Consider the following 22,538-nt stretch of genomic DNA (forward strand, 5'->3'; position numbering starts at 1 on the left):
CCTTTCAGATTCGGACCTTATTGGGAACATTGGCCATGAACTGTTTTGAATACAGTGATTTTTAAATTCAACATGTTGAGAGGCAGGGAACAATTGTAGCTCATGAGTGGATGATGGGAAGGAAGGATTTTGTGCAGCATTATGGGTTTTTTTACATATAGAATTATAGAAATTTACAACACGGAAGGAGGCCTTTTCAGCCCATCGTGCCTCCACCGGCCGATCAAGAGCTATCCAGCCTAATCCCACTTCCCAGCTCTTGGTCCGTAGCCCTGTAGTTTACGGCACTTCAGGTGCACATCCAAGTATTTTTTAAATGTGATGAGGGTTTCTGCCTCTATCACCCTTTCAGGCAGTGAGTTCTACACCCCAACCACCCTCTGGGTGAAGAAATTTCCCCTCAAATCCCCTCGAAACCTTCTACCAATTACTTTAAATCTATGCCCCTTGGTTGTTGACCCCTCTGCTAAGGGAAATAAGTCCATCCTATCCACTCTATCTAGGCCGCTCCTAATTTTATATATCTCAATAAGGTCTCCACTCAACCTCCTCTGTTCCCAAGAAAACAAACCCAGCCTATTCAATATTTCCTCATAGCTAAAGTTCTCCAGTCCAGGCTACATTCTTGTAAATCTCCTCTGTACCCTCTCTAGTGCAATCACATCTTTCCTCTAATGTGGTGACCAGAACTACACGCAATACTCTAGCTGTGGCCTAACTAGTGTTTTATACAGTTCAAGCATAACCTTCCTGTTCTTGTATTCTATGCCTTCTTAACCACCTTATCTACCTGCCCTGCTACCTTCAGGGATCTGTGGACATGCACTCCAAGGTCCCCTTGTTCCTCTCCACTTCTCATTGTCTTACCATTTAATGTGTATTTCTTTGCCTTGTTGCCCTCCCCAAACCTCACACGTCTCCGGATTGAATTCCATTTGCCACTGTTCTGCCCACCTGACCAGTTGATTGATATATTCCTGCAGTCTACAATTTTCTTCTTCATTATCAACCACACTGCCGATTTTAGTATCATCTGCAAACTTCTTATACATACCCCTTACATTCAAGTCTAAATAATTGATATACACCACAAAAAGCAAGGGAGCTAGTACTAGCATCTGAAGTACCTTTTTACTGTATTTCTGAGAGACACCAAATTTTCTGAGACACCCCAAATTATCTCTCCCTCTCCCACCAACAATTCCATATGGTTTTTAACCAAGTTTTTGATCATCTGCCGTAATTTCTTCTTGCGTGGCTCCATGTCAAATTTATCTGTTTGGTCATATAACACTGCTGTGGGACGTTTGACTATGTTAAAGGCGCTATATAAATAAAAGTTGTTGTTGTAGGTATGTCACTTCATGCTACCAACTGACTTTTGTTTCAAACCTTCCTCAGACAAGGACTGTCGACTTACAAAGAACTTTGCAGTCTTGCCAGTGATCTTAATCAACCTGACCTTGTTTACAAGTTCATGAACCTGGCCAATCACCATGCCATGTGGAACTCTCGAAAGGTAAATGACATTTTAGGAACTGTTCGCAATGTATGTAAACAAGAAATAAGGAAGCTCGACAAAAAGAGTAAGATCTGTCGACCAGGCCTGATCATATGGATTTGCCAGTGTACTGTGTTAGCACCAAGCATATGTGATGGTGATGCTGTTATTAAATAACGGCTGCTTGTCCCTGCAGGGTGCGGCTTTTGGCTTCAACATCATAGCAACGAAGGCTGAAGAGCAGTTGGCTCCTTATTTATCTAAACTTATCCCACGTCTTTATCGATATCAGTTCGATCCGAATTCTGGAATCCGGCTGGCAATGACCAGTATTTGGAATGCTCTTGTCACAGATAAAAGTGCTGTAAGTGTGGAGTTTCATTCAGATTCAAGGTGTGTTTGGTTTGTTCCTTTGAGCTACAGCTATTGGGATAACATCATTGGAGGTCTAGTCATCTCCAAGATAGTTAGTTTTTTCTGTCTGATTGATGTTGCTGGTTGCAATTACTTAAGTTGAAGTATACACACACGCATGGAAAAAGTTATTTTTTATTTCAAACAACCTCCAACACAACTGGGTACTCGCACTAATAAATAGTGCTTTCACGAGGAAAAGAATCATAGGGATGATGTCCCTTTAAGGGATGACACTCCTACGATTCATCCTGCTCTCTCACTATGAACAATGCACCATTTGTGCAGGATTAATTCCATTTTACCTGCTCTGAAGGAATGTTCATTCAGCACTTACTAGTGTGCAATTACCCCCCTGCCCCCACACACACACAATCCTTCTGTTGATACCAGTTTTTGCATGTTATTTTTAAAATTATTTTCTTAATACCCTATATGTAACAGAAGGTAAAATTTAAGACATTTAAAATTAGTGATGGAGGAGCTGATTAAGTAGATAAGACAACTATACGAATTGGTATCTTTTTTTAATGCATAGTTCTCGCATAATTGATCCACATCCTTTTCCTTCATATGTGCTATAAGCTATAATGTATCGTAGGTCTGTTTTTTTAACTCATCCACTTCAGGCAATTTTAGAAAGAATTAATTATGTTTCTTCTAACAGATAGATACGTACTTAAAGGAGATTCTTCACGATCTAATTAACAATTTAACCAGCAATCTTTGGCGGGTTCGTGAATCCAGGTACTACTGTTTCAGAAGTGTGGTATGGTCCTGTGTGACAATCACAGTAGCACAACTCTTGATTACATCTGGATCTCAGTGTTACAGCTGTCCTTGGCATGTCTAGGTTAAAATGGGGTGGGAGGGGGTGAATTTGGCCTGTATTGTGCACTTGATTGCTGTCTAGCAGCTTTGAAAGGCTAGGCTAACACTAGGGTGACCACCAGCAAGAATCAATGCGTTCAATGCAAGGGGAGCAGGAAAGAACAACAGGATAAAGGAGATGGGGCAGGAATGGAAAATAATTGTTGGGTAACCAGTATCGAATATTTAGTTGCATTGTTGTGGGGTAATGAGATTAGAGTCTAAATGCAAAAGGTCACCTAGCATTAAGAAAGAAAATTGAACAAATTAATTAATGCACAGTTGTAATCTTCCTGAGATCTAGCTGGTCTACCTGTCCTCTTTAAGAAGGCGTGTTGTCTGCTTTAAGCAACAATGAAGTACTAATTTTCATTGATCTGAATCATTTGTTTTTGTGTATGCCTAATAGCTAATTTTCACATTGTTCAATCCATTGTTGTTGGCAGCAGGCAATTTGTCTTTCTTTGTTGGGGTGGGGTGTGGAATAATTACAGCTGTGTACCTGCACCGTGACTGGCAATTTGAGAAAATTATAGTATTGAAGATGAAATTTAGGAAGGAGAATAGAGAATCATACTAAATAAGAAAGATAAGTTTCCATGGATCTGAGTAACACCAGCAATAGGAAACTAAACAGTTTAAATAATGTTTATTAGGTTAAATCAGTTTTTTTTTTAAGGATGATGTTGTACTAGTCGTACAGATTGGCAGTGATCTTAAAAAAGGAGGGAGAGAGAAAGCAGGGAATTATAGACCGGTCAGCCTGACCTCAGTAGTGGGTAAAATGATGGAATCAATTATTAAGGATGTCATAGCAGCGCATTTGGAAAATGGTGACATGATAGGTCCAAGTCAGCATGGATTTGTGAAAGGGAGATCATGCTTGACAAATCTTCTGGAATTTTTTGAGGATGTTTCCAATAAAGTGGACAAGGGAGTACCAGTTGATGTGGTATATTTGGACTTTCAGAATGCTTTCGTCAAGGTCCCACACAGGAGATTAATGTGCAAAGTTAAAGCACATGGGATTGGGGGTAGTGTGCTGACGTGGATTGAGAACTGGTTGTCAGACAGGAAGCAAAGAGTAGGAGTAAATGGGTACTTTTCGGAATGGCAGGCAGTGACTAGTGGGGTACCGCAGGGTTCTGTGCTGGGGCCCCAGCTGTTTACATTGTACATTAATGATTTAGACGAGGGGATTAAATGTAGTATCTCCAAATTTGCGGATGACACTAAGTTGGGTGGCAGTGTGAGCTGCGAGGAGGATGCTATGAGGCTGCAGAGTGACTTGGATAGGTTAGGTGAGTGGGCAAATGCGTGGCAGATGAAGTATAATGTGGATAAATGTGAGGTTATCCACTTTGGTGGTAAAAACAGAGAGACAGACTATTATCTGAATGGTGGCAGATTAGGAAAAGGGAAGGTGCAACGAGACCTGGGTGTCATGGTACATCAGTCATTGAAGGTTGGCATGCAGGTACAGCAGGCGGTTAAGAAAGCAAATGGCATGTTGGCCTTCATAGCGAGGGGATTTGAGTACAGGGGCAGGGAGGTGTTGCTACAGTTGTACAGGGCCTTGGTGAGGCCACACCTGGAGTATTGTGTACAGTTTTGGTCTCCTAACTTGAGGAAGGACATTCTTGCTATTGAGGGAGTGCAGCGAAGATTCACCAGACTGATTCCCGGGATGGTGGGACTGACCTATCAAGAAAGACTGGATCAACTGGGCTTGTATTCACTGGAGTTCAGAAGAGTGAGAGGGGACCTCATAGAAACGTTTAAAATTCTGACGGGTTTGGACAGGTTGGATGCAGGAAGAATGTTCCCAATGTTGGGGAAGTCCAGAACCAGGGGTCACAGTCTAAGGATAAGGGGTAAGCCATTTAGGACCGAGATGAGGAGAAACTTCTTCACCCAGAGAGTGGTGAACCTGTGGAATTCTCTACCACAGAAAGTGGTTGAGGCCAATTCACTAAATATATTCAAAAGGGAGTTAGATGAAGTCCTTACTACTCGGGGGATCAAGGGGTATGGCGTGAAAGCAGGAAGGGGGTACTGAAGTTTCATGTTCAGCCATGAACTCATTGAATGGCGGTGCAGGCTAGAAGGGCTGAATGGCCTGCTCCTGCACCTATTTTCTATGTTTCTATCAGTAGATTACATTCCTCGGAAAGGTCTTGGAAAGAAAACTGAAAAGTAAAACGTCTACAGAAAATACTGGATATCTCAGCAGATCAGGGAGCATCTGTGGAGAGAAACAGAATCAACGTTTCGGGTGGATGACCCTTCATCAGAACTCCTGACGAAGGGTCATCGACTCGAAACGTTGACTCTGCTTTCTCTCCACAGATGCTGCCTGACCCGCTGAGATTTCCAGCATTTTCTGTTATTGCAGATTCCAGCATCCGCAGTATTTTGCTTTTGTAAAGTTTAAAAAGTCAGTTAGACTCTTGCTTGAGTTGAGTCTGACTTTGATAGTCAAATCCTGTTAATTGAAAATAATCCCCTCTGGAATTTTACTTCGTGTTTGGGGAAGGGGACTGGTTTTGTTTTTGTGCTTACCTTTGCCTCGTTAATTGGTACAGCAGTTTGGGACCAGGGCTCTAGGAACTGAATCTCAGCAAAGAAATGCCATTTTCAGCACCTAGCCTCAAACAGCAAATATGGAAGACATGATTGGTGATCACTTTTAAAAGAAAACCAATATAAAAGAAAGACTTGCACTAATATAGTGCCTTTCACAACCTCAGGACATCCCAAAGTGCTTTACAGCCAATGAAGTACTTTTGAAATGTAGTCACTGTTGTAATGTAGGAAACGTGGCAGCCAATTTGTGCAAAGCAAGGACCTACAAACAGCAAGGTGATAACGACCAGATAATCTGTTTTAGTGATGTTGGTTGAGGGATAAATATTGGCAAGGACACGTTGCAGAAACACCTGCTGATCAAATAATTCGATGGGATCTTTTACGCCCACCTGAGAGGGCAGATGGAGCCTGGGTTTAACTCTCATCCAAAAGACAGCACCTCCAACAGTGCAGGACTCCTTCAGTACTGTACTGAGAGTGGCAGCGTAAATTTTGTGCTCAAGTCTCTAGAATGGGGCTTGAATCCACAACCTTCTGACTTGGGTGAAAGTGCTACGAACTGAGCCACGGCAGACAAACGGTCTTGCCCTGGAATATTTATTTCAGTATAACTGGTCCATTTTGTGAGCTACCTTAAATACTAAATGCAGAAGAGATTTAATCATTCTATAGAATATTTTTGAACAACATGAATTTAAAAAAATTATTTTTAATTTCAATCATTTTTCAATCTTGATTGAGAACAGAAACCTGCACAGCATCTGTACAATAAAAGTGTCTGAACAGCTGCCACTTGTTTTGATCAGATTTATTAGGCTAGTTCCTGTCCCCTCCCAATACTTAATGGCATTTCAATGATCCGTCCGCTAACTTCTTCTTGTGGGTCCATTATAATTTTCCGACTGCTGAGTATTATATACACTACTTTGTTTAAAATGACCGTGTTCTAAAGAATGGAATCTAGGTTTCTTCAGCTGTATTCACTCGCATAACTATTGCTTACAGCTGTTTAGCAATTAATGATCTACTACGGGGAAGACAAGTGGATGAAATCATTGACCGACTTACAGAAATGTGGGAAACTCTCTTCAGAGTGCGTGATGATATAAAGGTACAGCAGTTAACTTCAGATATTCTTCCAAGTTGGGGTTTGGCACTGAAAATAGCTTTCAGGTAACACTGTTCTGTAACTTAGTTTACGGGTCCCGTCTGCTGAATGAAGGCAGGATTGTTTTGGATTGTGATGCCACCCCACTGCCAACATTTAATGTGTAGGCTCTCAAATGAAGAATGACCACTCAGCTGAGGTTGAGGATGGCTATCCCGAACAACCAAACGCCATCATGAGTCAGTGCCTATAGGGGAGAAAATTGGTGGGGGTGGGGAAATACTGCATTTCCCTCAGTAGTACAGTGAGAGAGATTTCCACATTATTCGCGGTTGTGGGGGGGGGAGGGGGGAGTTGAAAATTAGGAGCAAAACATTAAATTGCTGAGGATGTACCTTTTAACAGATCAATCTTATTTGCTTAACAGGAGTCTGTTCGTAAGGCTGCAGACCTTGCACTTAAAACCCTGAGTAAGGTAAGGATATTGAATACATATGGATAGAACTTAATTTCTATCATCTATCGGTGGAGTGCTATTAAATGAGAGCTATTTAAGGTTTTAGTACTCTCATTAATGTTAGCGGCTAAAGCTTCAGGATTTTACAGCAACCTAGCAGCTCAACTAATTGAGCGAGTTTTCAGCCAGTTTTTCTGTATGTCTTTAATTCTATTAAACTGACTGAACTACAGCATCAAAACTGTTGTTTTGAACTTAAAATTGTTCTTGCTGCTTTTTATTTAAATTTTCTGTTGTTGAGTATCTTTTTAATGGTTGTAAGCACTAAAATCTTCAAACATCAAAGCAATCAAAATAGACTCTCCAGCCAAATGAATGGGTTGGCACCCTATACCTCCATCAATATTCCATTGTAGCTTGTTCATTGTGAAATGCACCGCAGCAGGTTAGGTTTTTGACTCCCTCTGATCTATTTTTACTTTTTTTAAAAATTCCTCAAACTCTGCCTTCAACCCCAGTCTTTGTTAATATGTTTCACTCAGATGAAACAGCAGGACATGGAAACTTGTGTAGAGGATCACAGGTGTAAGCTCGGATTCTACCCACATATGACACAAAATGTGTGGAGCTTAATTTGCATGAATACATCAGTGTACATATATATATTTTTTTAATCTGGAAGGCCCAATTCAATCAAGGAAAATGATTTGTGGAAGATTGTTTTTTTTTCTACCATCATAATGTGATCCAAATTTTGAGAGTTCGTATCATTGTTTCAGCTTTACTACCACATGGAGTAGCTAATGCGAATAGCATAGATGCATTTAAGGGGAAGCTAGATAAGTACAGGCAGGGAGAAAGGAATAGAAGGTTATACTGGTAGGGTGAGATGAAGTCGGTGGGAGGAGGCTTGTGTGTAATGTTCACTTTAAGCTGCATGGCTGCACATCATTCCAGAGGGTCCCATGCAGACGGTGAGCTGGCTTTTAAATTGAAAAACTGTGCATGCACATAATTTTGAATAGGTCGCGCAGCCCAAAATGAATTACAAGGAAACATTGCTTGTGTGTGTGGAGCATAAACACTGGCATAGATCAGTTGGGCCGAATGGCCTGTTTCCATGCTGTAAATTCTATGTACTACGTAGCAATGCTGACCATGAGATATTGAATGAAGTGAAGTCATGGATGGATTTGTAGACAAGGTGTTAAGGACGGGGAGCCAGTCATGATGGGGTGATAGGATGACTCAGACTCTTAAATATTATAAATTGTGAAATACTTTCATAATTAGGGAGTTATAAAGGAATTAATCTTCGTACACTGTCTTTGGCATAATAATTGAGTTTATTTTCTTTTATAGATGTGTGTACGTATGTGTGAACCTTCCAATGGTGTTGCTGGTCAGCGAGTTGTTGCTGTGCTCTTACCTTGCTTATTGGACAAAGGCATTATGAGCACTGTAGCAGAAGTTCAATCTCTAAGGTAGATATCTAATATAACATGAAGCAACTGTGGAGAAGGAAAAAAAATCAGAAACCTTTTTAATAACTTGTCTAATTTTTGGATAATAACATAAACTTAACCTATGTGTTGAACACCATATTTAGAGTTGCAAAATATTTAAAGGGGGGTATCATTTATGTGCACAGTTTGGAAAAAAACAGTTACAGATAATCAACACTATTTGTCCTTTTTAATACTTGACATTATTGGGCTCAAGCTTGCAGGAGCCCAGCAATTTTAAAAATCAGCCAGAATTAAAATAACTTGCTGTTTTATCACATGAGTCGATGATTATATGTAGTGTCTGTTGTTTGCTGGGGGATTTGGTGTTTATTTTTAAATGTTTCCATTTGCACCAAATGCAGTGCTTTCATATTTGTGTTGAAGTAAGAATTGGAGCAAAATCAGGTGAAAACAGGAAACTCTAGAATCAAACTCACATTCTACACTCTGGGGAAACGAGTATTAATATAACGAGGAGGCTGACAGGGAGTGAGGGGAGGAAATGTAAACCCAAGAGTCAGGAATTGGAGCTTGAATATTGTTTGCATTGAGTGCCCCAATCTGGGAACACAGCATTAAATGTTGAACAGCTTAATTTGCGGTTCAGGCCAAAAATAATTGGTGCAGGACCCTGGAGCTTTATATGACAGTAGTAGAACATAGTAAGTCCTCTCACCTTCATAATTTCTTTGTAGGCGTGTTTAGCCCATGGCTCTCCCAGAGCCCATTAAACTGGGCTACTCCTGTGGTGTGCGGAAGGTGCATAACATTCAAAGGATGCAAGTGAGTTTACAAGATAGAAGCCTGGGGTTTCTCTAATTTTGCTTTCCCACAAAATGTCCAAACAATTCAACCTGCAGCAGAAGCAAAAGGCGGGTAGATGTAATTAAGATACAGATCAGCCAATATCTAATTGAATGGCGGAACAGGCTCAAGGGGCTGAATAGCCTGCTCCTGTTCCTATGTTTAAAAACGTTCCCGTGGCTGCAGTTGAAAACATTCAATGTGATGGGTGGGTGCCCTTGCTGGCGATAGTGACTCTCCCGTTTTGCACCCTTGTGCAAAATTAAATGTTGTCACTCAATTTTACACCACCTTTTAATTTCTATAAACTAGGTTAGCCCTATATAAAATACTGTGGGGTGGGGGGTGATGACCCACTTCAGCGAGGAATGAAAGGACACTTTTACTGCCTGCTGCACAGTTCCCATTAGTAATAAGCTCTGGAAAAGCTTACATATTGCTTACATATTGTGCTTCCACCACCCTTTAAGACAGTGCATTCAGGATCACCATAGCTCGCTGATATAGGAAAATTTCTCCGCATCTCTGCCCTTGTTTTTTTGCCAATTATCTTAAATCTGTGTCCTCTAGCTACCGCCCGTCCTGCCAGTGGAAACAGTTTCTCCCTTTCTACTCTTATCAAAATCTCTCATTTAATAAGTATTTCGTTAATATTTACAAATGACGATAAATATAAAAATGTAGGTGTATTGGAGGAGGATGTAAAACAATTATTAGAGATAATTAGAGAAAGTAAATTGGTTCTGAAAAAATTAGCAGAACTCCAGGTGGGTAGGGCACCAGGCCGTAATGGCACACACTGTAGGTTGTTGGAAATATGTCAGAGGAGATGGTATAGGCTCCGACAATTTTTAAAGGCTCCTCAGACAGGCAGAATGTCCTGGGGCTTTGGAGGATAGCCAGTGTCACACCTGTTTGAAATGGAAAGAAGAATACACCTGGTAACTAGACCAATTCGTCAATAGAATCTTAGGCCCCAAGTTTCCACATGATTTGCTCCTGATTTTTAGGAGCAACTGGTGTAGAACGGAGTATCTTAGAAATCGGAATTCTCCACATTTAGTTTTCTGCAGTTCTAGTCAGGTAGAACAATTTCACTTTGGAACTGAATTTTTTTTTCAAAAGGGGGCGTGTCCGGCCACTGACGCCTGATTTGAAAGTTTCCACAGTGAAAGCGTACTCCAAACTAACTTAGAATGGAGCAAGTGAAGATTTTTGTAGGCTTGAAAAAACCTTGTCTACACATTAAAAAATCAGGCGCAGGTTACAAATTAGGCGTAGGGAACGAGGTCGGGGGTGGGGGGAGGGGGGAAGGGAAGTCATTAAATTCTACAATAAATCCTTAGTTATACTTATACAAATATACAAATAAATCCAACCTGAATAAAAATTTATAAGCAAAGAAAAGATTAAATAAACCATCTTCCTACCTGTGTGAAAGTGCTTCAGGCAGGCCTTTCAGTCAGCGGTGTGGCGTCGGTCCCGACGACGGGAGGGGCAGGCAGGCAGCCGTTCCCGACGGCAGGGGGGGGGAGGCAGGGAGAAGGCTGCAGGAAGCCTCATTACTTGAGGCAGCCGTTCCCGACGGCAGGGTGGGGGAGGCAGGGAGAAGTCTGCAGGAAGCCTCATTACTTGAGGCAGCCGTTCCCGACGGCAGGGTGGGGGAGGTAGGGAGAAGTCTGCAGGAAGCCTCATTACTTGAGGCAGCCGCTTGCCATCGGGCCCGACCGATGGCAGGGGGAGAAAGCTGCAAGAAGCCTCAGTGCTGACCATGGAAGGGCAATGTGGTTGTGGTTTTATTAAAAAATGTTAAAAATTGAATAGCTACAAAGAATTTGAATAGTCTCAAACAAGTGCATGTGTCCCGTTTATCACAGTCTATCTTTAATTACAGAATGCACTCCCTCGCCCTCACACACAGAAATATCAAGAAAATTAAAATACAAGCCTTTGCAAGGATTCAATAAACAAATTTTCACTTTTTCTGCAGCACTTTTTAAAATGGCCGAGTGCCAATGTTTCCTTCAGACTGCGCGTGCGCGAACGCTCCAACACGCACGCGCAGGGTTGCCGGCACGGAAAAAAACTCATTTAAATGGTACCCGCCCCCTCTTACGTACAAAATCGGCACGAGTGGTAGGCTCCGCCCCCTGGGCGCCGCGCCAAGCAGACATCGAGCTGCAAAGCGCTTGAGAATAGCGCGTTTTTTTTTTTTCAGGCGCCGTTTTCAGCGCGAAAAACGGGCGCCCAGCTCGGAGGGGCGCCTGTTTTGCCGCGTGTGGAAACTTGGGGCCTTAGAATCTATCATTTGGAATCCAGTTAGTGACCATTTAGAATATGTAATGATAAATCAAGACAGCCAATATGAATTTGTCAAAGGAAGTTGTTTGGAAAAAGTGACTGATGTACATATGGATTTTCAGAAGCCCTTCAAGGTGTTTCACAGGCTTGTTGGAGAAATTTAGGAATGTGGTATACAAGGAAATGTAGCAGCATGAATGGAAAGGATCACAGGATTAGGGACATGTGTTGCTTGCATTGGAGGATAGTCGGAGGTGGTGTAACCTTGGTGGGGGGGGGGGGCGGGGGTGGGTGTCAGGGCGGTTTTCACTCTTGTTCTTGATTATGTATAAATGATTTGGACTTTGGTATAGGGAGCATGTTACCAAAATTTGGTGGTGATACAAAAGTAGGAGGTTTGGCAACCAAAAATAGGTTGTGAAAGACTTCAGGAGAACATAGACAGGTTAGCAGAATGGACAGATGGGAAATATTGGAAATATTTCCACTGGAACAGAGAAGGCTAAGAGGAGATTTACTAAAGGTTGTTTTAAATTATGAAGGGTTTTGATGGGCTGCATAGGGAAAGACTGCTTACTCTGATTAGGTAATCAACAGTGAGGGATCATGAATTGAAAATTGTTACTGAGCGAGAAGAGAGAGGTTAGGAGAAATGACTTTGCACAGGGAGTAGTTTGGGCAGAGACCTTGTATCCTTGAAATAATAACCAACTATTCCCTTAAATCAGGTATATACGAGGGTAGAGAGAAAGGGCAATGTTACAAATTTGCATTTTTTTTTAAACAGAGCCTCCTTTGCTGCAAACATTCATGGCTGTATGATTCATGGAGAATCTGGGTGTGCCCAACAAGTGCTTGTGATGTAGCTGGAGAAATCATGCATGTATTGCGGTCCTGGCTGCAGGCAAATGTATCTACGTGTGGCATATTGTAGATCTCCCATGACTGTTTTTACTATTGTGGCCCTTCCAGTAATGGTTCCTGTGGATCCATATGTGAACAAGTTCCTGCTAACTTGGATAGCCTGGATTCAGTAACTTTAGCAAGTAATTCAAACAGAGAATTGTGTATTCTGTCCAGCTGCGTTGAGCATTTATTTGGGATATAGTTCAAGTACAGGGAGGGTATATGCCTAATAAGCCAAACTAGATTGCTGCACGGTTTGGTTTTGGTATGGTATATAATAGTGTCATCCTCGCTGCCAACTTGGCATGACAATTGTTTGCAATGTTACAGTGTGTCTCTTCTTTCCCTTGTGTGTAATCCTCTTCATTTTTGAAAACCACCTAAGGAAAATAGCTATGAAAAATGTAGTACAGGTTGAACCTTTCTTATCAGGGACTCTCTTATCTGGCACCATTCCCGGATGGCGCATGCGCAGATAAAAGATTTTTCGTACTCACCAAATTGTTTACTCTCCTGAAGACGGAGACTCCTTCCTCAGTCCAATTCTGAAGGCACTGATTGCCTAAGTGGCCTTGAGGATGGGTATTCAAGTCGGTGGGGGGAGGGGTGGAGAGGTGTTCAACCTGTACTACGACTAATTATATTTTGAATTAAATTGTAGATAAAAGCTTGATAAAAGTTTTTTTAAATAAATATGTTTAAACATCCCCTGCTAGTTTTTCGCTTTGCCGAGCTTGTCTGCTATTTTTCTCCTCGATGCCGGGAACTCCTGCAACCATAGAACTGCCATAGCTCCGCTTACGCTGGGCGGTCTTGCTCTTAACGCAATTCCAGCTCAGCACACAGATTGCACTGAGTCCCATCGACCTGCCTCCCGAGCCGGGGTCAGGCTGGCGGGCTGTGTCCTGGGCTGGCTGCTTCTCCCCTCCGCTTCCCACTGCCATCAACGCTCCCTCGGGACGGGCTGGCGGGCCATGTCCTGGGCTGGCAGCTCCTCCCCTCCGCTTCCCACTGCCATCAACGTTCCCTCGGGACGGGCTGGCGGGCCATGTCCTGTGCTGGTCGCTCCTCCCCTCCGCTTCCCACTGCCATCAACGCTCCCTCTGGGGACGGGTTGGCGGGCCATGTCCTGGGCTGGCTGCTCCTCCCCTCCGCTTCCCACTGCCATCAACGCTCCCTCTGGGGACGGGTTGGCGGGCCATGTCCTGGGCTGGCTGCTTCTCCCCTCCGCTTCCCACTGCCATCAACGCTCCCTCTGGGGACGGGCTGGCTGCTTCTCCCCTCCGCTTCCCACTGCCATCAACGCTCCCTCTGGGGACGGGCTGGCTGCTTCTCCCCTCCGCTTCCCACTGCCATCAACGCTCCCTCTGGGGACGGGCTGGCTGCTTCTCCCCTCCGCTTCCCACTGCCATCAACGCTCCCTCTGGGGACGGGCTGGCTGCTTCTCCCCTCCGCTTCCCACTGCCATCAACGCTCCCTCTGGGGACGGGCTGGCGGGCTGCGTCCTGGGCTGGCTGCTTCTCCCCTCCGCTTCCCACTGCCATCAACGCTCCCTCGGGACGGGCTGGCGGGCCATGTCCTGGGCTGGCTGCTTCTCCCCTCCGCTTCCCACTGCCATCAACGCTCCCTCGGGACGGGCTGGCGGGCCATGTCCTGTGCTGGTCGCTCCTCCCCTCCGCTTCCCACTGCCATCAACGCTCCCTCTGGGGTCAGGCTGGCGGGCTGCGTCCTGGGCTGGCTGCTCCTCCCCTCCGCTTCCCACTGCCATCAACGCTCCCTCTGGGGACGGGCTGGCGGGCTGCGTCCTGGGCTGGCTGCTTCTCCCCTCCGCTTCCCACTGCCATCAATGCTCCCTCGGGACGGGCTGGCGGGCCATGTCCTGGGCTGGTCGCTCCTCCCCTCCACTCCCTGCTACCGTCGGCACTCTCCCTGGGGGGCAGGCTGCGTTCTGGGCTGTCCGCTCCACTCCCTGCTGCTGTCAGCGTTCCCTCTGGGGTCAGGCCAGCGGGCCATGTCCTTGGGCTGGCCGCTCCTCTGCTCCGCTCCCTGCTGCCCTCGGCGCTCTGCCAAACAAAAAGAAAATACCTCTTCATTACTTTCAATGAGTCTTGGAGATCGTGTGGGGAGTCGATGGATCGTGTGGTCGGTGATATCTGTATCAGGGCTGGCTGGCTGGCAGTTGTAAAAGATGGTAGAGCATGTGACCTCCCCTCGTCCGGCAAAATCCCTTATGCAGCACAGGCCAAGGTGCCGGTTAAGGGAGGCTCAACCTGTATTATAATCACATTAAATGAATAATTTTTCACAGATACCTCAATTTTACTAGAATGTGATTTTTATTTGTAATAAATCTGTTTTCTTTATATAGTATCAACACCCTTGTGAAAATTAGCAAAAGTGCGGGGACACTGTTAAAGCCACATGCAGCAAGACTTATCCCCACCTTGTTGGAATCGCTAAGTGTACTTGAGCCACAGGTCCTCAATTATTTAAGTCTACGTGCCACAGAGCAAGAGAAGGTGAAGTATAATATCCAATGTTTGTATAGTATGGTTTTTTTCTGTAATTAATTTGTCTGACTTCATGAACATTTTTTCTTTTTTAATGCTAGGCTGCTATGGACAGTGCCAGACTTAGTGCAGCTAAATCTTCTCCAATGATGGAGACTATCAACATGGTAAGTGTGAAAAGGCTAAGCAAATAACTATTGCTTTAATCTGAAAACCAAAAGAAACTGTCTTGCTGGGAAGTGAGGTTATTTTGCTTCTCAGTGCGAATCTACTTCTGATCCAGTACTTAGAAAATTCTGGTTTTAAATTGTCCATTTCGCAAGTCTAATCTTTTTCATTTGGTAGTAAATGTGACCTTTTTTACCCTTTGAATACTGGAGTTGCACTATTTACACTTGCCTACCGGGTTAATAGTTAAGATTTTACAATTTTAAATAGTAAGAGATATATTTCCATTCTTGCCTGCATCTTTTTTATTTTATAGTGTCTCCAACATCTAGATGCGTCTGTTCTGGGAGATCTCATTCCCAAGTTGTGTGAACTGCTGAAGAGTGGAGTAGGTCTTGGAACCAAAGTGAGTCTTGAAATACCATGAGATATTTGCAACTAATGTTTTGATCATGCTTGCATTTCAGCTTTACTACCACAGAGTAGTTAATGTGAATAGCATAGATGCATTTATGGGACAGCTAGATAAACACAAGACGAGAGAAAGGAATAGAAGGATATGCTGATAGGGTGAGATGAAGAGGGGTGGGAGGAGGCTCGTGTGGAGCAGAAACACCGGCATGAACCAGTTGAGCCAAATGACCTATTTCTGTGCTGTAAATTCTATGTAATACGTTAAACTTAAACTCTCTCTTTCACATCATTAGAAGTTTCCCTGCTGGTAAATTAAAATATGTTAGAAACCAACAGCCTGCTATTTAATGATCCGCTGTGTATCGTTTGTGGAATTTAGAGCCCTTAACTACTCTTCGTGATTTGCCCATCAGCATTGTTGGTGTGAAAAGAATAAGCATTTATCTAGTATTTTAACATGGTAGATCCCCTGCTGCCTTAGTGGGTAAATGTGCCACCCTGTGTGAAACCAAGTTATGCAGACCAGAAAGGTTCTAACTTCAATTCCTGGTCTCTGCTGCGTTAGCTGATTTTAATTGGGTTGATGTTGGTAGGAACACTGCGGTTGGCTCCAGTATCCGTATGGTTCAGTAACAATTGCTAAGTTACCCCTGCTAGAAAATGCACGTCTGGGCAGGATGAGGCTATAACTTATAACCCCTCCCCGACCCAGCCCCCCGATATATTGAAGTAATTTTCTTAGTTCCAAATATAAGCAAAATTTGAACTTTGAGACTGTTATTTTAATATGATTATATTTCTGCTGCCTTTCAGTGGTGTCATTTGACTTAATTAACACCATCAATTTATCAAGTTCAACTGCAACAACTTATATTTATATCGTGTCCTTAATGTAGTAAAATGTCCCAAGGCGCTTCACAGGAACACTATCAAACAAAATTTGACACCAAGCCACATGAGATATTCGGGCAGATGACCAAAAGCTTGGTCAAAGAGGTAGATTTTAAGGAGCATTTTAAAGGAGGAAAGAGATGTAGAGAGGTTTAATCATAAAAATTTACAGCATGGAAGGCCATTTCGGCCCATTTTGTCCGCGCCAGAAACGTTTTGGGAGGGAATTCTAGAGCTTGGGGCCTAGCAGCTGAAGGCACAACCGCCAATGGTGGAACAATTAAAATCAGGGATGCTCGAGGCCAGATTGCAGGAGCACAGACATTTCAGAGGATTGTCGGGCTGGAGGAGATTAGAGATCGGGAGGGGGCGAGCACATAGAGTGTTTTGAAAACCAGGATGAGGATGTTAAAATTGAGACATTGTTTAACTGGGAACCAATGAGGTCAGCGAGCACAGAGATGATGGTGCAAATTAGAACAGTAAAGCTGATCAAAATGCTAACCTCCTAGGATAATATGCTGTTTGATTTACAGGGAGGATGTGCCCATGTGGTAGTTTTTTTGACGACCAAATGTCCACAAGACTTAACTCCTTATGCAGGTTAGTAAACAGACTCATGCTGTTTGACATTGTTTATTTTATTTTAAGAGCAGCTGAAAAAAGCCTACTGTCACAAGTTGCTTAACTGTGATGTCTATTTTCCATCTTAAATTCATATAATTATAGAGCTCAGAAGGTGGCCATTTGGCCCATCATGCCTGAGCTGACTCTTTGAAAGAGCTATCCAATTAATCCCACTCCCCAGCTCTTTCCCCATTGCCCTAAAAAATTTTCCCCTTCGAAGTATTTACCCAATTCCCTTTTGAAAGTTACTATTGAATCTGCTTCCACCACCCTTTCAGGAAGTGCATTCCAGATTGTATAGAGATGCCATTCCAATGTCAAGTGACTACATTTGCTCACATTGTTATTTTGTTAATGTTCGTGTTAAACTCTTTAAGTTGAAAACAAACTATTGCAACAGTGGGCAAAAAAAATGTACCCCGTACAAAGAGCAAAAACTGTTGACTGAAATGGGAGATCATTTGCATTGTCTTGATTCTGTTATAACATTGTGTTCTCTCATTACTCACAGGTAAATTGATGAGTGCCCTGCTGTCTGGTTTAAATGATCGTAGCTGTGTCATACGAAAAGCATTCGCTGTTGCAATGGGTCATTTGGTTCGGGTGAGTTTCTACAGTATTTAAGGTGTTATGTGATTTTAGGGGCTAAATAACTGGGAAACCAAAGGAAAGGAAGATATTTGGGTTTGGCACAGTATGATACTTTGTGCTGCAAATCGCTTGGACACCTTTGAAATCTGTTGTCAGCATTTCGCAATACCGAACAACTATTGCCTCTGTGAGATGTAGAGTAAACCTCCTTGTACTTTGCCTCAAAGCGTAACTTAATTGCTTGCTTCAAAGCCTCATTGCAGCAGTGCAATTTTTGCTTTTCCCTTTTCCAAAACTAACTGTCCTCCACTCTCGATGAGAATGCTAATCAGGGTAGCTATTCACACTGGCAGAAAGTGGGTAGTGGTGTTCCACAAGGTGCTGGGACCATTGTTGTTCACAATTTATATTAACGATTTAGACTTTGGAATCAAAAACACAATTTCTAAATTTGCGGATAACACCAAATGTGGGGCGATAGTCAAGACCGCAACAAATTACAGGAAGCTACTATAAACTTGCAGATAGATTGCAAATGAAATTCAACGCAGATAAATGTGAGGTATTATATTTTGGTAGGAAGAATAGGGTGGTCACTTGGAGGGTGCGAGTCTGGGTGGGGTAGAGGAACAAAAGGATCTTGCAAGTACAAATACACAAATCAATAAAAATAGCGGCACAGGTTAACAAGGCCATAAAAAAGGCAAACCAAGCACTATGGTTTATTTCTAGAGGGATAGAATTGAAAAGTAGTGAAGTTATGCTAAACTTGTATTGAACCTTGGAATACTGCGTACAATTGTGGTGGTCGTATTATAAAAAAGATATAGAGGCACTGGAGAGAGTGCAGAGAAGATTTACAAGGATGATACCAAAAATGCAAGAGTATACATATCAGGAAAGGATGAACAGGCTAGGTCCCTTTTTGCTTGAAAAAAGAAGGCTACGGTTAAGAACATAAGAAGTAGAAGTGGGAGTAGGCCATTTGGTCCCTCAAGCCTGCTCCGCCATTCAATAAGATCATGGCTGATCTGATCATGGACTTCCGCTCTACTTCCCCGCCCGCTCCCCTTAACCCTTTACTCCATTATTGCTCTAAAATAGAGGTCTTTAAAATTATGAAAGGTTTTGAATAGAGTAGATACAAAGAGAGTGTTTCCACTTGTGGGGAAGAGCATAACTAGAGGCCATCAGTACAAGATAGTCAAAAAGAAATCAAATGGGGAATTCGGAAGAAACTTCTTTACCCAGAGAGTGGTGCGAATGTGGAACTCGCTACCACAGGGAGTAGTTGAGGCAAATAGTAGAGATGCATTTAAGGGGAAGCTAGATAAGTATATGAGGGAGAAGGGAATAGAGGGTTATGCGGATAGAGTTAGATGAGGAACGACGGGAAGAAGCTCAAATGGAACTAAACGCCGGCATTGACTGGTTCGGCTGAATGACCTTTTTCTGTAATGTACATCCTATGTAATCCTAATTTGTGCTCAACCAGTGTTTTGAAACCAGATGCAACCATATTCAGAAGGATTTGGATCTTTTAGCTAGCTGGGCCAGGAGGTGGCAAATACCAGCCAATATGGATGATTAAAATAATTGGTATGGGAACAAGAAACAAAAAGAGAGTATATATGTTGCGTGAAACAACCCGAGACCCCTTCAGATTTGGAAAGAGATCTAGGGGTTATTGTGAAAGAAATGGTCAGTCTGATACTTAACTGCAGTGTAAAAAGGCAAGTATGATACTGTATTGTATTAGCAGAGAATAAAATCAGATGATGTATTATTGCTATATTAAAACAGCGGTCAAAACTCACCTGGAGAGTACAGTTTGGGCATTTTGGTCCCCTAGACATAGTAAGTATTAATGCCTTTGAGAAGCAATAGAGATGAACAACAAAAATGTGTCTTTATCAAAAATTACGGATTAAGGAAGTTGGCCGTGTTTTCTTTGGAAAGGAGGCTTTAATGTGACATAAGATTATGGACATAATTGACAAAGTTGATCAGGAAAATTGCTTATTTCGGTGAAAGGTGACCGAGATAAAAATGAGGAAGCAAGAAAGGAAGGCAGGTGGAACACTCACCCAAAGAGTCATATACTTGTGGGATAAATTGCTGGAGAAGGCCTCTGAAGCAAGTGGTATAAATGGATTCAAGAGACAATTGGGTGTTTGTGAAGAGAGAAAGAATTGAGCAATATGGGAAGGTATTAGGTGGGACACAATGAGGGCTTATTAGACCCCATGAAGGAAAAATTTGCATCAATACAACGTCTTTTCATCCTCGGGCACAAAAAAGCATTTTGCAACCAATTAAGGTGATTTGTGCACAACAAGGTCCCACACAAAGGATGTAAAGATAAACCCAACAACTACAGGCCAGTCAGTTTAACCTTTGTCGTGGGAAAGCTTTTAGAAACAGTGATCAGGGACAAAATTAACAGTCACTTGGACAAGTGTAGATTAAGGAAAGCCAACATGGATTTGTTAAAGGCAAATCATGTTTAACCAACTTGATCATGTTTTTTGATGAGGTAACACAGAGAGTTGATGAGGGTAATGTGGTTGACGTAGTGCGCATGGATTTCCAAAAGATGTTTGACAAAGTGCCACATAATTGGCTTGCCAGCAAAGTTGAAGCTCATGGAATAAAAGGGACAGTGACAGCATGGATACGAAATTGGCTAAGTGACAGAAACTAGAGAGTAGTGCTGAATGGTTGTTTTTCAGATTGGAGGAAGGTACACTGGTATTCTCCAGGGGTTCCAAGACCACTGCTTTTCTTGATGTATATTAATGACTTGGACTTGGGTATACAGGGGACAAATTCAAAATTTGCAGATGATACAAAACGTGGAAGTGTGATGAATGGTGAGGGGGCGAGTGATAGACTTCAGGAAGACATAGACAGGCTGGTGAAATGGGTGGATGAATTTTAAGAGAGTGTGTGAAGTGATACATTTTGGTGGAAAGAATGAGGAGAGGACATATAAAGTAAATAGTACAATCCTAAAGGGGGTACACGAACAGAGAGACCTGGGGGTATGTGTGCACAAATCGTTAAAGGTGGCCCATCCATGTTCATGAGGGTCTTGACATTCCAGGTCCTGAACGTCACCTTAAAATGTGGAAGATGCTTGTGCATGAGTTCTTTTAATGTGGGGTGGCCGTTGCACACCAGCTACCCCACAGGCTTCACAGAACAAGGCCTTGATCCAGTGGCAAGGGGATCCAAGACGACTGGAGACCAGGCTCTGTTGCATGGGCCCCAGTTCATTTATATACACATACTCCTACTGTCCTCCTCCTTCCTTCCCACAGGTCCTCTCTCCTTGGGGTTCATTGGATGCAGTGTAGTCCCCACGACATCTCGCTGTAGGCCCGTGCTGCTCCTTCCCTGGGCCACTCCTTGGCCTCGACCTCGCCGCTCCTGGGCATGCAACCTCCGCTCTGGGTTCCGGCCCCCTACTCCTCTCTGGGCCACGACCGCCGACAGGTTGAAAAAGCAGTTAAAGAGCTTACAGAATCCTGGGCTTCATAGATAGAGGTTCTAGAAATTCGGTTCTCAGCGATAACGGTATTTTTTCGCCAAAATTACCATTATCGCTTCACTATCGCTATCAAGCCGGAAATTCAAGCTTTTAATTTGCGCAGCAGTAAAAATCGGCATTGCACGAGGATTCGCGGCACAAACCGCGATCCTCGGCAACTTTAGTCTGAGGCCTTGGGAAAGCGGGAAAACACCTTTAATAAATAAAGAAATAAATAAATTGGAGGCGGGTGGGGGGGATTCACAAAACCTTTACAAGACACTAACCAATCGAATTGCTGCAAAAGAATTTAAAAAAAAATAAAAACTTTAACTTACCTTTTTTTGCAGGTCTTCATACTTACTGTTGCTCCAAGGGCTGCAACGCAGCTTTTTACATGTCGGTATTTTTTGCGCAAAATACGGGTGCACACGGAGCCAAATTTTTGGCGGAAGCGATATTTCGAGTCTAACACGGCGGCGCTCCTCTCCAACAGTATTTGAAAACCGCCACTGCAAAACATCACCGAATTTTCTGCCAACCTGGTTTTTGCCAAAAAAAATGAGAGCACCAAAAACCCGATTGCAAAATTGTCGAATTTCTAGCCCATAGGTACAAAAGTGTGGAAATTATGATGAACCTTTATAAAAGACTGGTTTGGCCTCAACTGGAGTAGTGTGTTCAATTCTGGGCTCCACACTTTAGGAAGGATGTGAAGGCCTTAGAGAAGGTGCAGAAAAGATTTACAAGAATGATTCCAGGGATGAGAGACTTCAGTTATGTTGATAGACGGGAGAAGCTGGGGTTGTTCTCCTTGGAGCAGAGCAGATTGAGAGGAGATTTGATAGAGGTGTTCAAAATCATGAGGGGTCTGGATAATATATAAGGAGAAACTGTTCCTATTGGCAGAAGGGTCGAGAACCAGAGGACACAGATTTAAAGTGACTGGCAAAGGAACCAAAGGTGATGTAAGCAAAAACCTCTTTACGCTGCAAGGTGTTTGCGTTTTGGAATGCACTGCCTGAAAATGTGGTGGAGGCAGACTTAATCTAATCTTTCAAAAGGGAGTTTGATAAGTATTTAAAGGAAAAAAAATTGCAGGGCTATGGGGAAAAAGAGCAGGAGAGTGGGACTAGCTGAGAGTCAGCACGGGCTCGATGGGCCAAATGCCCTTCTGTGCTGTAACCATTCTATGATTCTGTTTTTTTGAACAGTGACCACTTTTTGTTGACATGCAGCCAATTTGCGCATAGCAAGGCCCCACACAAAGCAGCATGGCGATTGATCAGTCAGCCTCATTTTGGTGTTGGTTGAGGGATGAACGTTGACCAGGATTCGGGAGGCGAG

General features: G+C 43.1%; 1 protein-coding gene across 1 annotated transcript in view; it reads left to right on the plus strand.

The window, feature by feature from the left end:
- The window catches only part of ecpas (Ecm29 proteasome adaptor and scaffold), a 151,663-nt gene that overhangs the window by 105,238 nt on the left and 23,887 nt on the right, over positions 1 to 22,538 (plus strand). Inside the window, exons 29-39 of the mRNA XM_070887950.1 lie at positions 1,402 to 1,519; positions 1,698 to 1,865; positions 2,583 to 2,662; positions 6,380 to 6,485; positions 6,910 to 6,957; positions 8,302 to 8,423; positions 14,827 to 14,977; positions 15,070 to 15,135; positions 15,453 to 15,542; positions 16,978 to 17,044; positions 17,580 to 17,671. Coding sequence (XP_070744051.1) covers positions 1,402 to 1,519; positions 1,698 to 1,865; positions 2,583 to 2,662; positions 6,380 to 6,485; positions 6,910 to 6,957; positions 8,302 to 8,423; positions 14,827 to 14,977; positions 15,070 to 15,135; positions 15,453 to 15,542; positions 16,978 to 17,044; positions 17,580 to 17,671 — 1,108 coding nt within the window. The remainder of the gene's footprint in view (positions 1 to 1,401; positions 1,520 to 1,697; positions 1,866 to 2,582; positions 2,663 to 6,379; positions 6,486 to 6,909; positions 6,958 to 8,301; positions 8,424 to 14,826; positions 14,978 to 15,069; positions 15,136 to 15,452; positions 15,543 to 16,977; positions 17,045 to 17,579; positions 17,672 to 22,538) is intronic.

This window comes from Pristiophorus japonicus, chromosome 1, assembly GCF_044704955.1.
Source record: "Pristiophorus japonicus isolate sPriJap1 chromosome 1, sPriJap1.hap1, whole genome shotgun sequence".
Taxonomy (NCBI): domain Eukaryota; kingdom Metazoa; phylum Chordata; class Chondrichthyes; family Pristiophoridae; genus Pristiophorus; species Pristiophorus japonicus.